The sequence below is a fragment of the Melospiza melodia genome, chromosome 13, assembly GCF_035770615.1.
Source record: "Melospiza melodia melodia isolate bMelMel2 chromosome 13, bMelMel2.pri, whole genome shotgun sequence".
In the NCBI taxonomy this organism is placed as follows: Eukaryota; Metazoa; Chordata; class Aves; order Passeriformes; family Passerellidae; genus Melospiza; species Melospiza melodia.
The window spans coordinates 16,092,303-16,112,505 of record NC_086206.1 but is presented as its reverse complement, the minus strand read 5'-3'; the positions used below and the strand labels follow the sequence as shown (position 1 = coordinate 16,112,505).

At 53.5% G+C, this 20,203-nt stretch overlaps 3 protein-coding genes and 1 long non-coding RNA gene across 4 annotated transcripts; 1 reads left to right on the top strand and 3 right to left on the bottom strand.

Annotated features, from left to right (window-relative positions):
* Window positions 1-656: 656 nt before the first annotated feature.
* On the bottom strand, window positions 657-2,242 carry LOC134424315 (C-C motif chemokine 3-like). The gene is made up of 3 exons (XM_063167995.1): window positions 2,029-2,242; window positions 1,335-1,440; window positions 657-989 (listed from the first exon to the last, which is right to left on the bottom strand). The coding sequence occupies exons 1-3, from the start codon at window positions 2,093-2,095 to the stop codon at window positions 881-883; spliced, it is 282 nt and encodes a 93-aa protein (XP_063024065.1). The 5' UTR covers window positions 2,096-2,242; the 3' UTR covers window positions 657-880.
* On the top strand, window positions 983-4,873 carry LOC134424316 (uncharacterized). The gene is made up of 2 exons (XR_010029391.1): window positions 983-1,136; window positions 4,259-4,873. It is a non-coding gene; the product is annotated as an uncharacterized LOC134424316 (long non-coding RNA).
* A 459-nt stretch (window positions 4,874-5,332) lies between these two features.
* On the bottom strand, window positions 5,333-7,081 carry LOC134424063 (C-C motif chemokine 14-like). The gene is made up of 3 exons (XM_063167568.1): window positions 6,412-7,081; window positions 6,015-6,126; window positions 5,333-5,657 (listed from the first exon to the last, which is right to left on the bottom strand). The coding sequence occupies exons 1-3, from the start codon at window positions 6,476-6,478 to the stop codon at window positions 5,555-5,557; spliced, it is 282 nt and encodes a 93-aa protein (XP_063023638.1). The 5' UTR covers window positions 6,479-7,081; the 3' UTR covers window positions 5,333-5,554.
* Window positions 7,082-11,739: 4,658 nt separating this feature from the next.
* On the bottom strand, window positions 11,740-19,224 carry LOC134424314 (mucin-2-like). The gene is made up of 3 exons (XM_063167994.1): window positions 18,819-19,224; window positions 15,977-16,100; window positions 11,740-15,346 (listed from the first exon to the last, which is right to left on the bottom strand). The coding sequence occupies exons 1-3, from the start codon at window positions 18,880-18,882 to the stop codon at window positions 14,272-14,274; spliced, it is 1,263 nt and encodes a 420-aa protein (XP_063024064.1). The 5' UTR covers window positions 18,883-19,224; the 3' UTR covers window positions 11,740-14,271.
* Window positions 19,225-20,203: the final 979 nt, after the last annotated feature.

Genomic DNA, 20,203 nt, shown 5'->3' with positions numbered 1-20,203 from the left:
CTGTTTCAGTTTTGCTTCCTCCCATGTGCTTAGAATTCATGGGCTAAAATGTCATTAGGGATCCTGTGTCATTAGTTTTTCCTGTGCCATTCCATATCCTGGAAAATACAGCCCTGAAGTGTTTTCTAGCCATGAGCATAAAACACTGATGAACCTTTAGGCTGAGGATCATTTGCCCCATTCCTTGCTTTCTCCTTTGAGGTTTTCCCTTGTATGTTTGCAGCTCTGCCGTGAGAAGATGGGCCAGCAGCCTGGTTTTAATGTCTGGGATCTGCTGTGCTCACCCTCCTGGCACTGTGGGCATTCTCCTTATCTCCCTCAGACACTTTGAGTGACCAGCAGCACATTTGGAAGCTGTCAGGGTATTAAGGGTTTGGTAGATCAATATCTTCTCCCAGAACCCTCCCCTTAATTCTGGAGCACCTGCAAATCTCAAGGGGCTGCAAGCATGCCCTGAGGATGTACAGCTTTGCCTGGGGGTGAGGTAACCTCACCTACGAGTCAAGGCCTGGCTCCCCTGTCACATTCCCAGTGAAACACTCTGTGACCAGGCACAGTTTGCTCCTGGAGAAATAAGAGCTTGTGGCAGAGGCTTTTTTCTGGGTTTGTTAGGATCTGCTGATTGGTTTGGAGAATAAGGAGAAGTTCAAACAGCATTTTGTAGCAAAGAGTCTTTATTATAAATATTGGTTCCACAGGCACATCGTGGCAGGGCAGTGGCAGCAGGAGGAGCTCAGGAGCTGGCAGGGCCATGGCACGGTGACACCCGGTCCTGGTGGCTCCTCCTGCAGGGACCCCACGGCCGCAGCACCCGCTGGAGAAGAGCTGCCAGCACTGATGGCTCCCTCGAGAGACGGGAAGACTGAATGGGATGGGCAGGTCAGATGGTGGATGGGTCTGATGTTTTGTTTTGAAGCCGTTTTATGATTTTTTTCACCCAGTCCTTCTTGGGGTCGGCGCAGATCTGATCACCATTGGCAGCCACAATCCTGCAATGAGGAAGTGAGGAAAAAGAGTGAAAACAGGAACCGTGAGCCATTCCCTTTCTGTGCACTATTTCTCCTCTCCCTTTTTGCAGTCCCTTCCAGCATCAAGGCTTGGAGCCATCTCCAGCAGCCTGTGCCCTCCTTGGGCTGGTGAGTGTCTGTCTTCCCAGAGCTCTAGCATTACCAGACAACACTAAAACACATTTTTTCCCCTCTTTCCCCACCCTTCAGAGCTGCTTTCCTCCCACAGCCCCCCTGGCTGGGACTGGGATGGGATGGGATGGGATGGGGCAGCAAAAGACCTGGGATCCCAGATGTGGGATGGGGAGCAAAGCCTGGGATACTCACACAACTGCAGGCTTGGGGCAGTCCTTGGATGTCTCGTAGAAGCCCTGAGGGTGTCGCATTCGTTTCTGTGCATATTCAAAGCAGCATTCCACAGGTGCAAAGTGGGCTGGGGAGGGAAGGGGGATGTTGTGAATTACATCTCCAGATAATGGCACCACTAGGTTTGGAACAGCACAGAGGCTGTGGAGCCCCTCAGCAGCTCCCATAGCATTTCATGGTAGGGGTTTGCCACCCAAACCCAGGACTGGGACATGGACAGAGGTGGGGCAGGGGTCAGCCTGGGACCTGGCCCCTCACAGCCCAAATTGCTGCAGCTCCCAGATCACACAGGCTGGGGTGCCCAGTCTGGGGATGAGGTTTCGGGGCTTTCCAAGGCAGGAGCACAACTTGCAGGGTGTTTTGGAAGTCTCCAAACAGCTGCATGTTCTCCTTCCATCCAACCCCTTGCTCATCCAGGGGAAGCTGCCAGAGCCTCCTCCAAGCTCCTGCAGCCTCTCCCCAGGTCTGGCTTTGCTGAGAGCACCCAGCACCTTCTCCATCCCTCCCTGCATCCCAGGATGTGCTGCCCTGCCCTGAGCAGGGGGTGCTGCTCCCATCAGCAGCGCCATCCCTGCTCCTGCTGGGGTTCCTGCCTGACCTCCCCAGTGGGGGCTCAGAGCCCTCACCTGCAGCAGGGGCCCCTGAGGTTCCTTACCTGTGGCATGGTGCAGGGAGAAGGTGAGCAGCAGGGTGAGCAGCAGGACAGTCCTTGCAGGGAGCATGGTGGCTGTGGGGTGGCTCTTCCTTGTGCCCTGTGCCTCTCTGCCCTCTGGCTGTGGCTCTGTCCTCGCTGCCTTTTATCCTCTTCTGCCACCCACTCAGGCTGCATTTCCAAATATTGAGGGTCCTACCAAGAAGCCAGGGTCAAGGGGCTTTCTGCTGTTTATTTTTGGGCCACATGGACAACTTTAAGGAACAGTTCTACTTTCGATGGAAGAGGCGTGACGTGGAGCTCTAGGAACTGAGAGCAGAACCATCTTCCCATGCAGGCAGGACAGCAAGTCCAGAGCTCATCTGCTTGTTTCCAACAGGAGAGACAGCCCACAGTCCCTGAGCAGGGACAGGTCTCAGGGGGTTTAGTTGGTTTGCCCAGTGTCAAAGGCCAGTGATGGAATCCCATCCAAACCAACCGTGGGCACACAGGGAGCACTGGGCTGGGCAGGAAAGCACAATGGGATGGACTGGGATGGGCTGGGCTGGGCTGGGCTGGGCTGGGATGGGATGGGATGGGATGGGATGGGATGGGATGGACTGGGATGGGGTGGGATGGGATGGGATGGGATGGGATGGGATGGGATGGGATGGGATGGGATGGGATGGGATGGGATGGGATGGGATGGGATGTCAGGCAGAAGAAGCCACACTGGACCAATCCAGAAGGGACTCCAGAGCAGGGGGTGTCAGAGGTGCTTTTGGTGGGTTCATAGAAGGGGAAGAAATGGGGCAGGGGCAGTGGGGAGTGTGAGGAGAGTCTGGGTCTGAGCAGAAGCCTGAGCCCCTGTGCTGCCTGTGCCTCCCACACCAACCCTGGGACTGAAATGAGAGTTGGGGGATGGAGGCTTGTGGTGCCCAGAGATCTCCTGCAGCTGAGGGGACAGATGCCAGCTCAGCCCCAGGAGAGGGGACAGAGCCACCCCAGAGGCCAGGCAGGAGGGGCAGGTGGCCCAGATCCCAGTGGCAGCCCCATGGAGCACTGCTGGACACAGCCCAGCTTCCATGCAGGGATCTGCTCCCTGGGCAGGAGATGCAGCTCTGTGTGAGGAGGTGAGGTCCTGGTGGGAGCCAGCATAGGATGGTGCTGGGTGGGAGCACAGGAGGGGACCTGGCTGTGGCTTGGGGGATCAGGCAATCAATCCAAGGCTTCTCAGAGGGGAAGAAAGGTAGAAATGGGTTTCTCTGGAAATTATGTCATGTCTGCACGACTTCTCTGAAAGGAGAAAGGAGAAGGAAACAGATCTAATGTGGTGGAAAAGCTGGTTTACAAGAAATGGGCTGCAGGACATGGGGTCTGCTGGCCTTGCATGGGGCAGGGGGCCACACAGAGAGCTGGGCACAGCCCCACGGGGTTCTGGTGCCACTGTCCCCAGGCAGGGCTCTGCAGGGAGAAAATGCCTGGCCCACAGCAGCCAGAGCCCCTTCTGTGGGCTGGGCATCACCCCCAGGCTCTCCTGCCCTCCCTGCCCCTGTCCCCAGTGCTCAGAGCCTTGGGGCCAGCAGCCCCAGGCTCACCCCAGCTCCCAGGCACTGGTTAAAAGCACAGTACTGTAATTAAGGGAGAACTGAGCTAATGACTTTTTCCATCCAGCATCCCCTGGCTCAGAAAACCTCATGTGCCAGCCCTGAGCTCCCTTTCCAGGCTTGTCTGAGGCACACAGGTGCTCCTCCTTTCCCTATTTACTCCTCTCTCCAGAGGAAGCATCAGTAGATGCCTCCACTATATCTTTCATGGAGAAAATCAGCGCATGTTGGATGTTTGAAGGCCTGGAAAGGCCCCACTGGAGGACTGGGCTTCCCTCCCTGCCCCAGCAATGGACCTTTGGGTCTGGCTTTACTCCTCTCCAGGCTCCTCTGCAGCTCCTGGGCCATTCCCAGCACCCTCTGAGCCATGCCCAGCAGTGGCACAGCCTCTGCCCAGGTGCAAATGCAAAGGCAAGTGGAGAGAAGAGGGGGTACAGACTCTGCAGAGGATTTTATGCGTCTCCAACCTCACTATAGTTAATAACTGAATACAAATTTTCTGACTGAGCAAAACCCCTGCTTTAGAAATTGAAATGGATAGGCATGGACCAAAAAAACAAACCAAAAACATCATAAAGGTGGGAAATATTCTCTGACTCATAAAATGCCTTTTTGAGTGGATAATCACAGAAGTTAATACTTTACAGAGAGCATGAACAGTTTGCCGGTGATAAATGCCGGTCTCCCCGCCCAGAGCCCCGGGGTCTGTTCTGCATCCGAGCCCCAGCAAACAGAGACTCCGTGGCTGAGGATTCCTGCAGTGGAAAGGCAGCAGTTTCAGCAGCTCAAGAGGCTTCCCCAGGCTGGAGCCCCTCCTGGTGCACCCAGAGTTCTCCACCCCAGGTTCCAGACCTGCAGCGTGTCAGGGTCACCCCTCAGCTCTGCTGGGAAAACATCCCTGGAGCTGCTGCTGCAGCCAAAATCCCCTTCCCCAGAAGCTGGGAGTGCCTGAGCATCATCTGGGCCAGTGCAAGTGATGGTTTCTTTATCACTTGGTGGAATTTTTTGGGTAGGTTTCTTTTTTTGGTTGGTTCTCCTTTTGTTTTCCCCCATAGTGAACTGTTACAGGGAAAGGAGGAGGAAGTAGGGGGACATTCAGATTTGCAGAATTTGTCTTCCCATGTCACTGTTACACGTGAGGGAGCCCTGCTCTCTCCCCATGGCTCAGCACTTTCCCACCCATGGGAAGGAGAGAATTAATCCCTTATTTTGCTTGGCTTGTGGGCCGGTTCTTCTTTATTTATTAAACTGTCTTTAACTCATGACTTTCCTCATTCCTGCCCTTCCAGTTCTGCTCACCCTCCCACAGCCCTGGCAGGGATCAGTGCTGAGCTCTGCATGGCCCCTGCCAGGGGGATATTGCAGGAATCCCTTGTGTGATTCAGCCTCCCCTGTCTGTCCCTCGTGCCCAGGGAGCTCTGCAGGGAATCCTTTCCTCTGCAGCCCAGCAGAGACACCCCAGGCCTGGGCACACAGGGCAGACAGGCTGTGCTCTCCACAGGACAGCAAATGGGACAGGCTGAAACCCCTCAGCCTGAAACTGGTGGCAGTTTGGCACCTAAAAACCCTCAGAGGGGTCTCCAGCCCCTTTAGGGTCCCCTCGAAATCCCATCCACCCCCTCCCTTCCTGCCCTGAGACCCAGTGGGAAGAGCCAGCCCCAGCTGCTGGCAGCAGCACAGTTGTGGGGCTGGCAGAAGAAAGGACAAATACAAACAAACTCTTCAATATCACATGAAATAAACTTTATTGTGTGGCTGTGAGCAGCAGGCAGGTGCAGGCTGGGCCAGCAGCATTCCAGGAGCTGGTGCCCAGCTGTGGGTGCAGCTCAGGGCTCTGGTGCCTTTTCCCAGGAGCTGAACATCCTGAACCCCTTCTGAGAGGGGATGCAAATCTTCCTTCCCAGCAGACGTTGGGGAGCCTGAACCAAGGCACCCAATCCACATCATGGAGCACGAACTTTCTTCTTTTGAAGCACTTTAACTGCTCTCTTCACCCACTTCTCCTCAGGGTTTGCACAGACCTTGACTCCTTTCTTGGTCTCAAACCTGCCATGGTTAAAGGTGAAGCTTTGTGAGGAATGACATCTGTGATTCCACTTGTGCCCACACCATCCTCCCTGCCCTGTACCTTTGCTCCTTTCCCTTTGTCCCTGTGCCTGCCCCTGGGCTCTCGGTGTCCGACAAGCAGCTCACCCTGCAGCCCAGCACCTCTGGAGCCCCTGCAGAGCCCTCGGGAGCTGCAGTGGCCTTGCAGAAGTGCCCAGACAGTCACATCCTCCCCTCCTCATGCTGGAAGCTCACGGAGCTTACACAGATCTGTCCCTGTCCTGTCCCCACCCGGAACAGATGACCCTGTGGCACCCCAGGAGGCAGCACAGCAGCAGGGAAGCTGCCAGGACTTACACAATTGCTGGGAAATAACATTCCCTGGTAGTGGAGTTGAAGTCCAGGAGGATCTCCAGCCGCAGGACGCCCTTGACATAGTCGAAGCAGCACTCGGCTGGGGTGTAGGGGGCTGCAGAAAACAAAGAGCACAGTGAGGCTGGCTCGGGGCAGCCCTGCCCTCAGCACCTTCCCCAGCACGGGCCTGATGGACACAACATCCCCAGGCTCTGCAGATGCTGCCATGAGGAGCCCCAGGTGCCCTCCCGGGGCAGGAGGATGCTCCAGGTGATCCCGCAGCCCTGCAGCAGCTCTGCCAAAGCCACCCAGCCCCAGGAGCAGCCTCCATCCCTCCCTGCACCCCAGAATGTGCTGCTCTGCTCTGGCCAGGACAGCAGTGACCCACCAGGGGCTTTACCTGCATGGGAGCACGGTGAGAGTGTGAGGAGCCCAGCGAGCAGCAGGACTGTCCTTGCAGTGAGCATGGTGGCTCTGGCAGGGCTCTTCCTTGCAGGATGCTGCTCTGCCTCCTTGGGAGAGCTCAACTCTGAGTTCAGGCAAGGAGCTGCTGCAATTTATCCCCTCTATTCCTCCCCAGTTCTCTTTTCCATAGACTTTGACCCAATTCAAGGAAAAGCTGCAGCTTCTTTGCTCATGGGGATTTCCATGTCACATGGGGTCATTGGGATTGCAGACAGTCAACACCTAGATGGCTAAATAGATTGTGTCAGCTTCTGTGTTCACCCACTCAGGGAAAGTCATGAGGGAAGTGAAATCCTCCTCTGCAGATGTACACTCAGGAGCTCCTGGGCCTTCAGAGAGGGGATTCATAGCCATGGGAAATGCAAAGCTTGGTGTTCCATGCAAGGTCACTCAGGCCAGAGCCAACACAAATGTGCTGGAGATGCCAGGATGGCTTGTGAATCCTGGAAAGCGTTAAACAGAGCACAGTGACTGCTGCCACCAGCCCTCTGTGGCCTGAAAGGGACGAGTTGGCAAATACTGGCAGAAATTGTGTCACATTCCATGTTGGTACTATGGAGAAGAACCTGAATTTTCCACCAAAAATCCCTGTTCATAACTGGGCAGTGAGGGAGAGGAGAGGAGAGGAGAGGAGAGGAGAGGAGAGGAGAGGAGAGGAGAGGAGAGGAGAGGAGAGGAGAGGAGAGGAGAGGAGAGGAGAGGAGAGGAGAGGAGAGGAGAGGAGAGGAGAGGAGAGGAGAGGAGAGGAGAGGAGAGGAGAGGAGAGGAGAGGAGAGGAGAGGAGAGGAGAGGAGAGGAGAGGAGAGGAGAGGAGAGGAGAGAGTGTAGCTGAGCCTTTCCTTGTGGACAGGGCTGGCTTAGCCCCAGCTTCAGGGCAGGCAGGAGTCAGCACCAGGCTGGGGGGAATGGAACACTTACTGTTCAAAGGTTCTGGGTGTGTTTCCATCATCTTCCTCGCTCCACAGCCTTGAGGCATCCCAGACCCTGCAGGGAGCTGTGAAAGGGATCAGCCCCTCTGTGTTAACCTGGGGACAGCTCTCCCCTCTTGTGCTGGGCTCCCCTTTCTTCAGACCTTCTGAAGGTCCAAGGAGCCCCTCTGCAGGTCCTTGCCAGTCATGCTCAGCTCATGCTCAGCTTTTTTCACCTTTCCCTCTGTTTGACCAGACTCCAGGTGGGTGCAGGGAGCAGGGGGTCCCATGCAGATCCCCTGGCACCACAGTCCTCCCTCACTCCCTGAGAACTACCCAAGGGGCCACCTCAAGCCCTTCTTCACACTGACACCCCCAGCCACTCTCTGGAGCAGGACATTGTGCCTGGGACTGTCATCTCTGGATGCATTTTGAAATATTTGGGAGAAAAACCCCCAGCGCTGAGAACAGCTCTGGCCATGCTCAGCTTCATCCGACACATTTCCTGCCAATGGAGGCTCAAGATCCACAGCTCTGCATGGACCTTCAGGAGCTCCTGCAGAGCTGTGTTTCTTTTTCTGGCAGAAGACCTGGCCTAGGATGCTGTGCTTCCCATTTCTCAGGATTTGAAGCCCTGTCTGTGGAAACCAGATGATTCACAACTCCCTGGAGAACTTTTGATGTTTCTTCTTTTCACTTTGGAAAGGGAAAGGCTGGTGTGCAGGCATTCATTGTTAAGTGTTGGAAAGCCCCTCTGCCAACCCAACTTTTTCTTTCACTTGAACAGACTCTGAGGAATGTGCTTGTTTACAAAAAAAAAATAAACAGAAGATTGTTTTTCTGCAGGAGGAGGGAGGCAGAGGGGACACATCAGATGCAGCCTTTGCCAGTGAGGGGACAGAGGAGTTGGGCAGAGCAGCCCCGAGCTGGGTTTGGGGTCTCAGTGGGTGGTTGAAAACAACCACAGACATCCTGCACTTGGGGAGGCCCTGCAAGAGCAGCTGGGCAAGGCAGGAGCAAGGGGCATCACCCAGGGCCTGGGGCATCACCCAGGGCCTGAAACTTCTCCCCAAGCAGGCAGTGGGAGGCTTTGGAATAACCTTTCCCTGCTTTCTTCTGTTCTACTCAGTCACTCTGAATTTTCCCATTTACAAGATGAGACATCCTTGTTTGGCTTCTTTAATCCCTTTCTGCCTGCAAAGCTCCTTCCCATTCCTTTGGGGTGCTCCCTCCAGGCTCTGCATGGGGAAGCCCTGATAGACTCAGGACACAATCACAAACCAAATTCTCTTCTTCCTTCCCAAAATCCCTGCGATTCCAGGAACAGCCCTGGCAACTCCTACAGCCCGGAATGACACTCTAAAATAAGAAAAATAAGAATCTCTTCCAAAGTCTGCTTCCTACAGTCAGACACTGGGGAGCACCAAGTGCTGTGAGCTGTTGATCTGAAATCTTCCTGTGCAGGAAGCTCTGCCTGGACTCACGAGACAGAGCTGCAGAAAAGCTCTGTGCCTTCCAGGAGCCCTTCCCCAGGCTCTGTCTGCACTAACTCACTGGGCAAGCTCCTCCACAGGCACAGGGACAGAGCAGAAATTCACTGTGGGCGTGCAGGAAACCTCACAAACAGCCAGGAACAGGCAGGGGTCAATGCACCTGCAGGAGAAACTGGAAGTGGCCTTATCTGGCTAAGGAAGATGAGACAACAGATCTGATGTCAGCTTCCCCAAACACACTAAAAATGAGATATTTTTCCATTTCTATCCAATGAGGTCAATCAACTACCTCAGGGTTAAGTGAAGGGTGTGAGGGAGACTCTGCACTGGAGAGGCTTCTGTGTGGAGTAGCAATCAGGGGAAATGATGCTTAATGAGAACTTCAGCTCCTTTTAGAGCTCCTAGAGTTTAAGCAAGCAGCACAAGATGCTTCAGCTTTTAAAGCAAAGCTGAGATAACAGAAAAAATAGGGCATGGAAGCAATTCCAGTCAAATTTTTATTCTGAACAGAGTTAGCCCTGATAATTTCAAGATGGCACTAGAACAAGTTATGAATTTATCTGCTCCTTAGTGTTTGATTAGAATAAAACCCCAGCAATCAGAAAAATAAATGCAGTTAATGAATGTGATGAACAAGACACGTTAAGGGACCTAGATGTTGTAATGAAAATGTGTTTATGTGAGGTTATGGTCAGAGTCAGCAAGGTGATATCACAGCCCTCCTTGGAGGGTGACCTCACTTATATCTGTCTTCTTCTCTTTTAAATGATTTGGTTTGTGGCAGAATTCCAGGGTGAATTCTGGAGGCTCAAGAAATGAACCTTCCTCCATCACCTGTGACAGTCAGCAAAGAGGTCCCAACAACCTCTGTGGTACCCAGGGGGGCTCCAGCAACAAGAGCAGCCCTTGCAGTGACACAGCAGGGACACAATTCCCATAAAAAGAGAGATCAAGCAAACACCAAGCCCAGCAGGGCCATGGCTGCTCACCCTGTTTGTCCTGCCTTGCTGAGCCAGCAGGGTGAAGGTGCTGGTGGCTCCAAATGCCGCAGGAGAGCTCTTGTGCAACATTTCACAGGAAAGAACCCACGCTGAGGCCTGGGATCAATCCCAGCCCAAAGCACTGAGGATGGAGGCAGCATTTCCTCTTCTTCACCTCACACCACCCTGGGAACAGTCAGAGCTTGCAGGAGACAATGGCAGAGGTGTGTCCCTGGCAGGTGCAGCTGCAGGGAGCGCAGGGAGGGACAAGCCAGCAGCCAAGGGTGGCCCCAGCACAGGCAGGTGACAGCCCCCAGGGTCTGAGCACAGGGCCCAGAGCCTCCAGCAGTGCCCCAGGCACACCAAGGTCAGGAACCAGACCCAGAATCCATTTGGGAAGGTTGGGGGAATCTTCTCAGCAGTAACAGGAGATGGGGACAGGGACAGAGCTCCATCCAGCCAAGGTACCTCCAGCAGAGCCCCAAGGGCTGTGCAAGGGGCTGATCAGAGCCAGGACATCAGAGCAGCACTCACAGCACAGCAGAGCTCAAACCTGAGTTAGATGGGGCTCCTGAGGCTTGGGCAGAGGATTGGGAGGTGTTGTGGGGGTGAACCCACCCACAGGTGAGGCTGGTCAGGATGATTATGGCCAATTAGTGCCCTCAAAGCCTGACATTTGATGGATCCTGTGGGACACTGAGCCTGTGAGGAGCCCCAGGATTTCTCCTTCTCACAAGGTCAATCTAAACAGCTGCTATGACATGGTGGAGATGCTGTGGAGCTGGAAATGAAACATGAGGGTTAATAAGGGCTGAGAGAGCCCTTCACGAGCATGGATCCCCCAACTCCTGGGGGTGTGGGGAAGCATCAAGGCAGGACATGCACCTCTCATCCCCCTGAGCAGAACAGATGTGGCATTGGTTATCCCATGGAGCAACCTCCACCCCTGAGGCCCCCATGGAGCTCCAGGGGAAGGGGTGTGGAGGGACACCCTTGGCACAAGGTGTCCCTGCACAGCCACACACCAACACCAGCAAAGCCAGGGACCGTGTGCTCAGGGGCAGCCAAAATCTCCAGAGGAGCAGCCCCAAGAGCCCTGCTGGGGCCAGCTCTGCCTGGGGAAATGACTGGAAATGATTCATCCTGTCAGGCCTGCCTGGGTTGCATCGCCCCCTTCCTTCCTCCTGCTCTCTCCAAAGGAGAGGAGAAATGAAATTAAAAAAACAAAAGTGCTTTCATTTCTTTAGAGTTCCATTATCCCCAAGTGACCTTCCTGGCCTGGTGACTCAGCTGCAGGAAAATTTCATTGACTTCTGTGTCTACCTGGAAGGGCACGGGCCTGAGAGATGGTTGGGATGAGAGTTCCTGAAATGTAGGGAAGGTGCTCATCCCTCTTGCTCCTGCCAGCTCCCCACTCCAGGCGACCCTGAGGACTGACTCTGTCACTGAGCTGCTCTTCCCAGCTCTCCAGCACCAGAGCAGCACACAAGGGCAGCCCAAGCCCTGGCTGGGGTGGGAGAGCTCCTGTCTCAGCCCTTGCCCTCTTGCCTCCTTACAGAACAGACTTGGAGCATGGTGTTTGTTGTCTCTGAGCTGCTGTTCGACCTTAGCTTTGCTTAAACAATGCCAAAGTCCAGTTTTCTCTATTGCTTTTGTAAGATGGGAGACACAAATCCCTGTGAGGAAATGTATTTCCTGCAAACATCTGCAAGATCAAACCCTAAAGCAGATGGAGCAATAGCCTGGCCACATCCAGCTGTGCCAGCTTTGCCATCTCTTGGTGATGCAGGGATGCTTTCCACAGTGCTCAGTCACAGGTGTTCATCTCTGCAGGGACCAGGCTTGGAAACCCAGCTCAAGGCTCAACCTCCTGAGGGCGAAAGTTTTTAACATAAAGACTTTATTACTTTTATTTCTATAAAAATGTACAGCTCATATCTCATGCACACACTCAGTATGCAAACAAACTGCAGCTTGTAACAGTCACGGTGCTCCACAGCAAGTGGTGTTTGACCCCCAGAAATGGGTGACACCCACAGGCTCCATCCTCCCTCCCTCCCTCCCTCCCAGACTGCAGAGAGGAGCAGCAGTGTCCCCCTGTCCCCTGTGAGGGTGCCAGCAGTGTCCCCCTGTCCCCTGTGAGGGTGCCAGCACCCTGCCTGCAGGCAGCCAAGGGACAGGAGAGGGGCAGGGAGTGCACAAGGACAGGGCCAGCCTGGAGGAGCAGCTGCTCCTGCTGAGGGATCACAGCAGCTGGCAGCTGGTGGTGGAGCTGGGAGCAGGGTCCTGCCAAGGACTGGGGGCTCCAAGTGGTCTCCTGGTGCACGTCCATCCCCCAGCCCTTCACCTGCAGCACACAAGTGTCCACTGTGCTTGCTGGAGGGCCTGGGCACTGATCCAGCCCCCAGGGACATGCACAAACCATCTCAGACCAGCAACAGAACAGACAAGGCACAGTGTTCCCCAGGGCTGCCACAAAGGTCTCAACTCCAAGCAGCTCAGACAGAACATTACATACATTCAAAAAGCTATAAAACCTTTTTTACAAAAATAACATTTCTAGTGTTTCATATAAAAATAATGCCACAGTACATCACCTCACAAGTTCCAGCTGTGCACAGGTGGGTGCAAGGGGAGGTGGCACTGGCAGGGCCAGATTTACCCTCCAGGAAAATCAACCCCAACCAGAGTTCCACAACTGAGCTGCTGCACAAGGAAGGGTTTCCCTCCAAATTAATCACTGAAATTGATCTGATTGCATCCTGTGCTTGCAAGGGAGAGGAATCCCTCAAAATGCAGAACAAACTGCAGAAGTGAGGGATGTGTGATGGCAGAGAGCAAGCACAGCTGTGGTGTCCTCTCCCCCTGCAGGGCTGCAGGGATGTCCTGAAGGTGCAATCTGACAGATGTAACAGGCCTCATTCCTCAAGCTCTGCTTTACAGCTGGCCCATCATTTTTTATCATCTTGCTTATCATCTTCTCGCTTTTTTCTTGCTGATCTTGCTTTTACTTTCTGCATGCATATTTGTAGTTAGGGATCTGATCCCCTGAGGCTGGTTGGGGTCTGACCCTTGATACGTATCTACTTACAAAGCATCACGTCATGAAGGCCTTTGCACACTCCAGCAGAATTATCCTGGAGTCAAAGTTTATAAGGGCTTTCAAGACTTGACCACAGATAAAACATAAGACTTATGTACAGCACTGTCAGGATGTGTTAAAATCACTTTGGGGTTTAAAAAACCCTGGTTCTGTAACAGTGCTTTCATAGCCTGGTGCTCAGTGCTATCCAAAATGGAAAAACTGAAATGTGGCTGAAGTACAGGACCATGAACAAGCATTTTGTGCTTCTTTTTTTTTTTTTTTCTTTTTTTTCTTTTTTTTTTTGTGGATCAGCAAATGTGCTTATTTCTAGAGAGAAAATGGGATCAAAAGAATGTCTGCTGGGGTAATTTTTTCATGACTACATCCAGAATTGCCTTTAGCTCCACACTTCCTGGGTTTTGTGCTTGCAGAGAAGAGCAAAAATGTTCCAATGATAACACAGGAATAGCAAAATTATTGGGTGGCTTCTTGATTTCTCCCATTTGTGAAGATTCATCAGCATTTTCCTGCCCTGGTGATGGATGCAGCTGGGCACAAGGTGCATCAGCTGGCAGAAGGGATTTATTGCATTGATTTGCCAAGAACCAGCTCTCAGAATTCATCTGCAAGAAGAAATACCCAGAGCTGCTAAAAGGAAGGGCTTGATTTCAAGGAGGAGACAGACTGTGGATTGCCAGCTTCTCTGAATAGAAAATCTGTAGCACTGACCTTCATTCCCCTGATCAGATGCAGTGTTGGTCAACTATTTCTGAAAAGCTGGGCTGTTCCTCGTGCCTCCAGCAAGAGAAAACGATGAGAGTAAATTCCATCAGCCCAGGGAGAGCCAGCACCCAGCTGGCACCAGCTCAGTCTTGGTCAGAGCAGAGACCTGAAGTGCAAAGAAAGAAGCAGCAGAGAGTTTAAGTGCAAATTGTGTGGGTTTGGTGCTAAGATTGCTCAAGGTGGCTGAGCCCAAGTCCAGCAGTGTGGGTGGGTGAGTGGCTTCTTGCCTGGGCCACGATGAACCACAGAAAATTCCCAAGAGTGACTTGGGAAATCTCATCAGCTGGCAAAGAGCCAGCAACAGCAAGAGAACAGCCACAGCCTTTGTACAGAACAGTGCCAGTAGAAAAGAAGTGTCTCCCTTATTTCCAGAACACTGTGATTGGTCAACGATGAAGTAGATGTATTATTGGGCATTCTGCTCTATCAGCAAACCAGTTTTCTCTGTGATTTTTATTCCCAGGCTTACTTCCTACTGGTCACCAGTTCAGCATGAAGAGCTTTTCTGGAGCAACACTCAAACAGAAATATCCATGTATGAAGCATTCATATTACTTCCATTGGATAGGCATTGTCTTGATGTCCTGCCTGCTGGTAGAGCAAGCCCTGCACCATTTCTCTGGATGTTTCTTCTGGTTTGACTCCAAATTTCAGATACAACCACACAAGGGCAACACTGGTAACCATCAGTCCACACACCACAGAAACTGGGATGACAAAGTGCATTTGAGATTTTGACAGGAAGCTGGGCAGGGGCAGATTGTTTGGCCTGACTGTGATCATCTGCACCCTGGCTTGGCTTGACAGTGCCTGGTGAGTAAAAACTCCTGTGTCTGAAGGCTCTTGCTTCCCTACAGGCAATGAAGGATCAAATGCTGTTGTCCCTGCAGAGGGACCAACAAGCCTGTTGGTATGGACAGAAGCAGCTTTGTCTGTGGCAGTGGTGGAGCTCAGAGTAGACACTGGAGTAGTCTGTGGTGCTGTCTCTGTGACTGTTGTGGTCCTCATAGTGTCCCAGATGGAGGGGAGATCTGACCCAGAACTGCTGGCAGCAGTGTCTGGTGTGTTGGCTCTGGCTCCTGTGGGGTCCAGGGGTCCATTGGCAGCCAGTGCAGGTTGGGTTGATGCTGTGGCAGCAGCCATCAGGTCTGAATTGGAGTTAGGAGAAGCTGTGTGCTGACCAGTGGGGCGTGGGGTGGGCTGCCTGGAGCCCGCATCTGCTGCAACAGGAGAATTTGAGGGCTCCCCCTTGGCTCCTGGAGTGACCCCAGGGTGCAGATCCTCCTCCTGTGTCACTGGGGTGGATCCTGCAGGGAGCTGGGGGAGCTCCTGCCTGCCCAGGGGGGGCTTGCTGGACACCTCTGTGGTGGCAGCAGGAGCATGTTCTCTCTCCCTGAGTGTTGTTCCAGTCCCTTGGAAGAAACCAGCTGGAGCAGTGGCTGGAGACGGAGGCAGTTCTGGAAGACCAACGTGTCTCTCAATGCTGCCAGGCTCTTCTGCTGAGGTGTCATCACGTGGTGGCGTCACTGTGGCACTTTTCCTGCCCAGTTTGTCTTGGAACTTCTTCACCCAGCCTGCATTTGAATCTACACAAATCTCCTTATCCTGCACAGTAACAAATCTGAAAATACAAAGGGATCACTCATTGAATAAAGAAAACACTGGTTCAGGTGATCAGAGCTGTGGGGAAGGTGTGTAGATACAAAGAGCAAGTGTTGTTTGGATGATTCATTTCAGGAAAGGCAGGCAGGTGCCTCTGATATCTGACTGAATGAGCAGCTGAACATGACTCACGGGAGAAGGGTTTTCCCCTAATAAGCTTTTCACTTTCAGAAGCATTGTCCTGCTTGGGCACAGAAAGCTCCACAGGCACCAGCTGCCCCGGGACACACAAGCATTAAGGAAAAGCTCTCGGGTTTACTTTTACTGGGTGTTGTGAGACTTCCCAAGGTCAACCCAGCAGCTTCACTTTGGAGCCACCCCCTGGGCTGCAATAAAATGGTGTCAATGGTGCATGAACTTCAGCACAAGCACAAAACAGCAATTATGCCAAAGAAAAGAAATGGAGCTTTTCTCATTTCCAGACAAGCTCACAAGTCTGAATCTGCCTTCAGACAAATATCTGCTTTCAGAGGAACACGTGAGCTCTCTCCCCACATCATTCCTCTGCCCTGTCCTTCCAGGTACATATCCCTGTCCCTTTCCCCATCCATTTAACCCTGATCCCACTTGGAAGTGGGGCAGCACTTACATGATGACATTTTGTTTGCATCTAGAGTCAGTCTCGTAGAACCTCCTGATCAGCCTGTCTGGTATAAACTTCTGTGAAGGATTTCTGCAACTTCCTGGACACGTCACATGTGCTTTGGGTTGCCCTGAAATAAAAATTTAAATTCATTAAGTGTTGGCTTTTATCTATAAACCAGCACTGCTTAATGTCTCCCTTTTCCAGGGAAGAGTCCAAAGCCATGAAAGTTTCCAATCCCTGCTGAACTGAGATGAAGACAGATCCTGATGACCACAAAGCCAAATTTGCTTGTAGCCCCCACACATGCAATAAGATACCCAGAAAACTGAGGGGAAAAAAGCACTGTGAAACCTGTGGTCTTTTGGGACAGCATTTCAGCTTGTCCTGTAGGATGTGCAAGCCCCTGGACCTGCAGGACCTTTCCCCTTTGGCTACCAGGAGGACTGGTCTCAGCACAATGCCCAGAAAATACATTTCTTCATCCCCCAAAGACCTGCTGCAAGCCTCACCAGTGGACAGGGTGCTCTGCTCTCTCCTTATCGGTCTTATCTCTGTGGGACCTCCCCTCCAGGTGAGCATCCTGCCTCTGTGCTCCCATGGTCTCTGAGCATCACCTGGGCTCAGAGAAAGGGTGCAGGGCAAGAGCCTTTTGGCAATGATGCTTCAGTCCCACAGGTATCTCAGCAGCCCAGCTTCCCAAACACATCTTTTCGACCTCCAGCAGAAAACACAGTTTTCAGTTTGCAAAGTGTAAAAATAACCCCCCCTTGACCCCTTCAAGGGGCAGGGCCAGTCACACCACTGGGGCCATTCATCCACCTCCAGCCTCCCACAACAGGCACTTGCACAACACATCCTGACAACTTGTTCCTGACATCCCTGGGGGCAGGATTTACAAAAACAATCCCTGATTTATCTGGAGCCTCTGTAAAGAAAGGAACTGGCATCTGGTTTCAATCAGGCTGTCTCTTACAAAATGTTGTCCCTGATCCCTAAGGGAATGTGGCGAATTTTATGCATTTCAGTTAGGAATGATCCAGGTACCAGGTACAAGAATGAGCATCAATGCAAGAGCACTCTGAATCATTTGAATAAGTTACTGGGGAAACGATTGCAAAGAAATCCCAAGCAAACACTCCTGTGGCCCCTCTACAGAAGCCCATTTCCAACTCTCAGTCAAGTCAAGTTCAAGCAAAACTCTCTTTTCACACAATAATGTATTCATTTTAGGGTCAAGAATTCCCTGATGGGAATTCAGGGCAGCTGACTTGCCAATCAACTCTCATTAGCCAGAGGATATTCAGCTGGTGGCCTCCACTTTCAGAGCACAGTTCAACAAAACAGGCACAGGGACAAGAGGGCCACACCGTCCCCTGCATGGTGGGGAGCAGTCCCTGTTCCTTGGAGAACCAAATCTGTTCCTTTGAGAACCCTGAACTGATTTTACAATTATTGGCACCAATGCAAACGGTTTCCATGTGGCTGAGCTCCTGGTAGGTTTCTCTCAGAGTGGAGGAGCTTGGAAAGCCTCCCCAGGACAGAGGGGTGCCCCAGGAGCACGGAACTCTCCTCCTGGGGCACACACCCTGCTTCTCTGAGCTGCATCTGACTCTTTGCCAAAGGGATCTGGGAGTTTTTCGGCCCAGGACCGCTGCTCTTAGGAGCCATTGGCACTTAATTTTCAGCACAGTTCCCCCAAAGGAGCTCCTCCAGGGAGCTCCACCAGGCCTCTAGCAGGGCCAGGCCTGTGTCCTCTTTTGGGAGAAAGGGTGAGCAGAGTCAGGCAGTGCCGAGCAGGCAGCGGGTTCGCGGGGCAGGGTGAGCTGCCTGGTGTCCCTGCCTGGTGTCCCTGCCTGGTGTCCCTGCCTGGTGTCCCTGCCGTCCACCTTCCTCGGGCCAGCGCTGCAGAACCTGCCCGGAGGTGTGCCGGAGGGAGGAGATCCATCACTGCCCCCGTGTCCTGGCAGCAGGGCACGGATCTCAGGGGCTCTTTGGGAATAATCACCCCTTGGCTCCGGGCACAGTCCAGCCTTGCCTGCCGTGCTGGGAGCCTGCGGGACAGCCCAGCACCGCCCTGCTGAAGGGTGGCGAGCACGGAGCTGTGTCACAGCCACGACAGCGAGCCTGGCCCCGGCAGAGCCGGCCCAGCACGGCCCGGAGCCCGCAGAGATCTCTGTCCTGAGGGCAGGAGAGCGGCTCCCCTCACACACAGCCCGCAGAGATCTCTGTCCTGAGGGCAGGAGAGCGGCTCCCCTCACACACAGCCCGCAGAGATCTCTGTCCGAACAGGAGAGCGGCTCCCCTCACACACAGCCCGCAGAGATCTCTGTCCTGAGGGCAGGAGAGGCTCCCCTCACACACACACACTGCAGTGTGTGACAGCAGTGACAGTGACACCCCCCTGCCTCACAGGACGGCAGCACTGGCACCTGCAGCACACGGTGTCGTCTCCTCAGACCCCCACCCATCCTTGGCGAGGCTGCAGCCTTCCTGCAACGTCCCCAGGCACGTGAAAAAGGGGGACGAGAAGCACATCATGCTTTTTTTCCTAACAGCTGTTATCGGGAAGCGTCTCCGCCGCTCTCACCATCTGCCCTCCCGTGTGACAGAAGCCATCTCGGCGCTCTCGGATGTCCCTGCTGCCGGGATTGCGGCCATTTATTGGCTTCCCCCCGCCCAATCGCTTCCCAAACCCAGCCTGATCCTGCCCTGAGATCCCCTGCATCCCTCCCGCACAGGTCCCTACAGTCTGATCAGTGCCACCGCCCCCGTCCCGGCCCCATGGCCATCCCCCCGAGCCCGGCTGTCCCCGGGCAGGGTGGGGACGAGCGGAGCTGTGTCTCACCTCCAGCCAGGGTCACCACCAGGTACAGGGCCCACAGCAGCATCTGGAGACAGGCAGCCTTCATGTTCCCGTGGTGGGCAGGAGGAAAGGCAGGCAGGCAGGGATTCCCGGCTGTATTTCCCACTCCCGGCTGCTTATCGCATCCCCCGGAGCAACACAGACGCTGCCGCTCATTCGGGATTGAGAAAGCCCGAGACAGAGCTTTAGTTGTTATTCACGTGTCCAAGGGTGACGCCAGGAGGAGGAGGGAACAGGGAGAGGGCAGGGAATAGCGGAGGCAGTGGGATGGCTCCTGGAATTCCCCAGATGTACTCACACCAGATTTTCCCAAAGCACGCACAGCAGCCCAGACTGCTTGGCAAATTATTCAGGCAGGGACTTGCAGAGGTCGGCTGCTCCCTCCTCCTCTCTCACCAAAGCATCACTGTCCTTAGGCTGGGAAAGCGCTCCCCACCTTCAACTGCAGCTCCCCGCTGCTCAGTAAGCTCATTAATTACCCAAAATGCCAAAGCAGTTATTCCTTTCCTTTTTGGCAGCCATCTTACAGCAGCAGTCATTAGGCCAAAAGAGACGGAATTTGCTAATCAGGATCGCGAGTTCATCAGCTGCACTTTGATCTCAGGCCAGGCTGCCTCTAAGGAGCATCACCAAAGACAAGGAGAGGGATGAGCAGGGACCCGGTGGCTCTGCAGGCAGCTGCTGTGCCCTGGCCGTGCTGTCTGCAGTGTGTGCTCGCTAGGACAGCCTGATGTTCCATGAACACGGGGGCTCAGACATGGGGGTCTTGCTGCTGCCTGATGTTCCATGAACAGGGGGGCTCAGACATCGGGGTCTTGCTGCTGCCTGATGTTCCATGAACAGGGGGGCTCAGACATCGGGGTCTTGATGCTGCCTGATGTTCCATGAACAGGGGGGCTCAGACATCGGGGTCTTGATGCTGCTGGGAGCAGGAGAGCCCCAGGAGCAGGAGAGCCCCAGCTCTGCAGGGACCAGGCTGTGTCAGGGCTTTCCAGTGGCAGGTCAGGAGCGGATGTACCAGCACTGCAGCCACATCCTGCACCTTTCCTTTCTCTTTCATCTCCGGTCCCAGGAGACAGAACAGTTTTCCCCTAACAATTCCCTCAACTGAAAGATGAAGATAAGCTCCAGACTGGGTCTGTGACTGTCTTGGAAAAGAAATCTTTTAGGCTGAAGGTTTCTTAGGCTGGTGAAAATCTGGCATCTCTGTGCAGTGGGAAATTCCAGTTGGGATTTTATTTTTCAAAAGTAAAAACCCCCTGGTTTCCATATATTGCATTTGGTGAAAATCCCAGCCTGCAACTTCAGTTTTTGTTTTATTGTATTAGAAGAAAGAGGCCATTTCAAGGAAATGAAATAAAATTTAA

What these genes read in the sequence shown, in the direction of transcription:
- LOC134424315 (XM_063167995.1), bottom strand. Translation starts at nt 2,095, where the DNA reads ATGCTCCCTGCAAGGACTGTCCTGCTGCTCACCCTGCTGCTCACCTTC. An exon ending in CTCCCTGCACCATGCCACAG is followed by an intron (nt 1,441 to 2,028) that starts GTAAGGAACCTC and finishes TTCCCTCCCCAG; the next exon opens with CCCACTTTGCACCTGTGGAA. An exon ending in TGCCCCAAGCCTGCAGTTGT is followed by an intron (nt 990 to 1,334) that starts GTGAGTATCCCA and finishes TCCTCATTGCAG; the next exon opens with GATTGTGGCTGCCAATGGTG.
- LOC134424063 (XM_063167568.1), bottom strand. Translation starts at nt 6,478, where the DNA reads ATGCTCACTGCAAGGACAGTCCTGCTGCTCGCTGGGCTCCTCACACTC. An exon ending in CTCACCGTGCTCCCATGCAG is followed by an intron (nt 6,127 to 6,411) that starts GTAAAGCCCCTG and finishes TGTTTTCTGCAG; the next exon opens with CCCCCTACACCCCAGCCGAG. An exon ending in TGTTATTTCCCAGCAATTGT is followed by an intron (nt 5,658 to 6,014) that starts GTAAGTCCTGGC and finishes TAACCATGGCAG; the next exon opens with GTTTGAGACCAAGAAAGGAG.
- LOC134424314 (XM_063167994.1), bottom strand. Translation starts at nt 18,882, where the DNA reads ATGAAGGCTGCCTGTCTCCAGATGCTGCTGTGGGCCCTGTACCTGGTG. An exon ending in GGTGGTGACCCTGGCTGGAG is followed by an intron (nt 16,101 to 18,818) that starts GTGAGACACAGC and finishes TTTTTATTTCAG; the next exon opens with GGCAACCCAAAGCACATGTG. An exon ending in TGCAAACAAAATGTCATCAT is followed by an intron (nt 15,347 to 15,976) that starts GTAAGTGCTGCC and finishes TTGTATTTTCAG; the next exon opens with ATTTGTTACTGTGCAGGATA.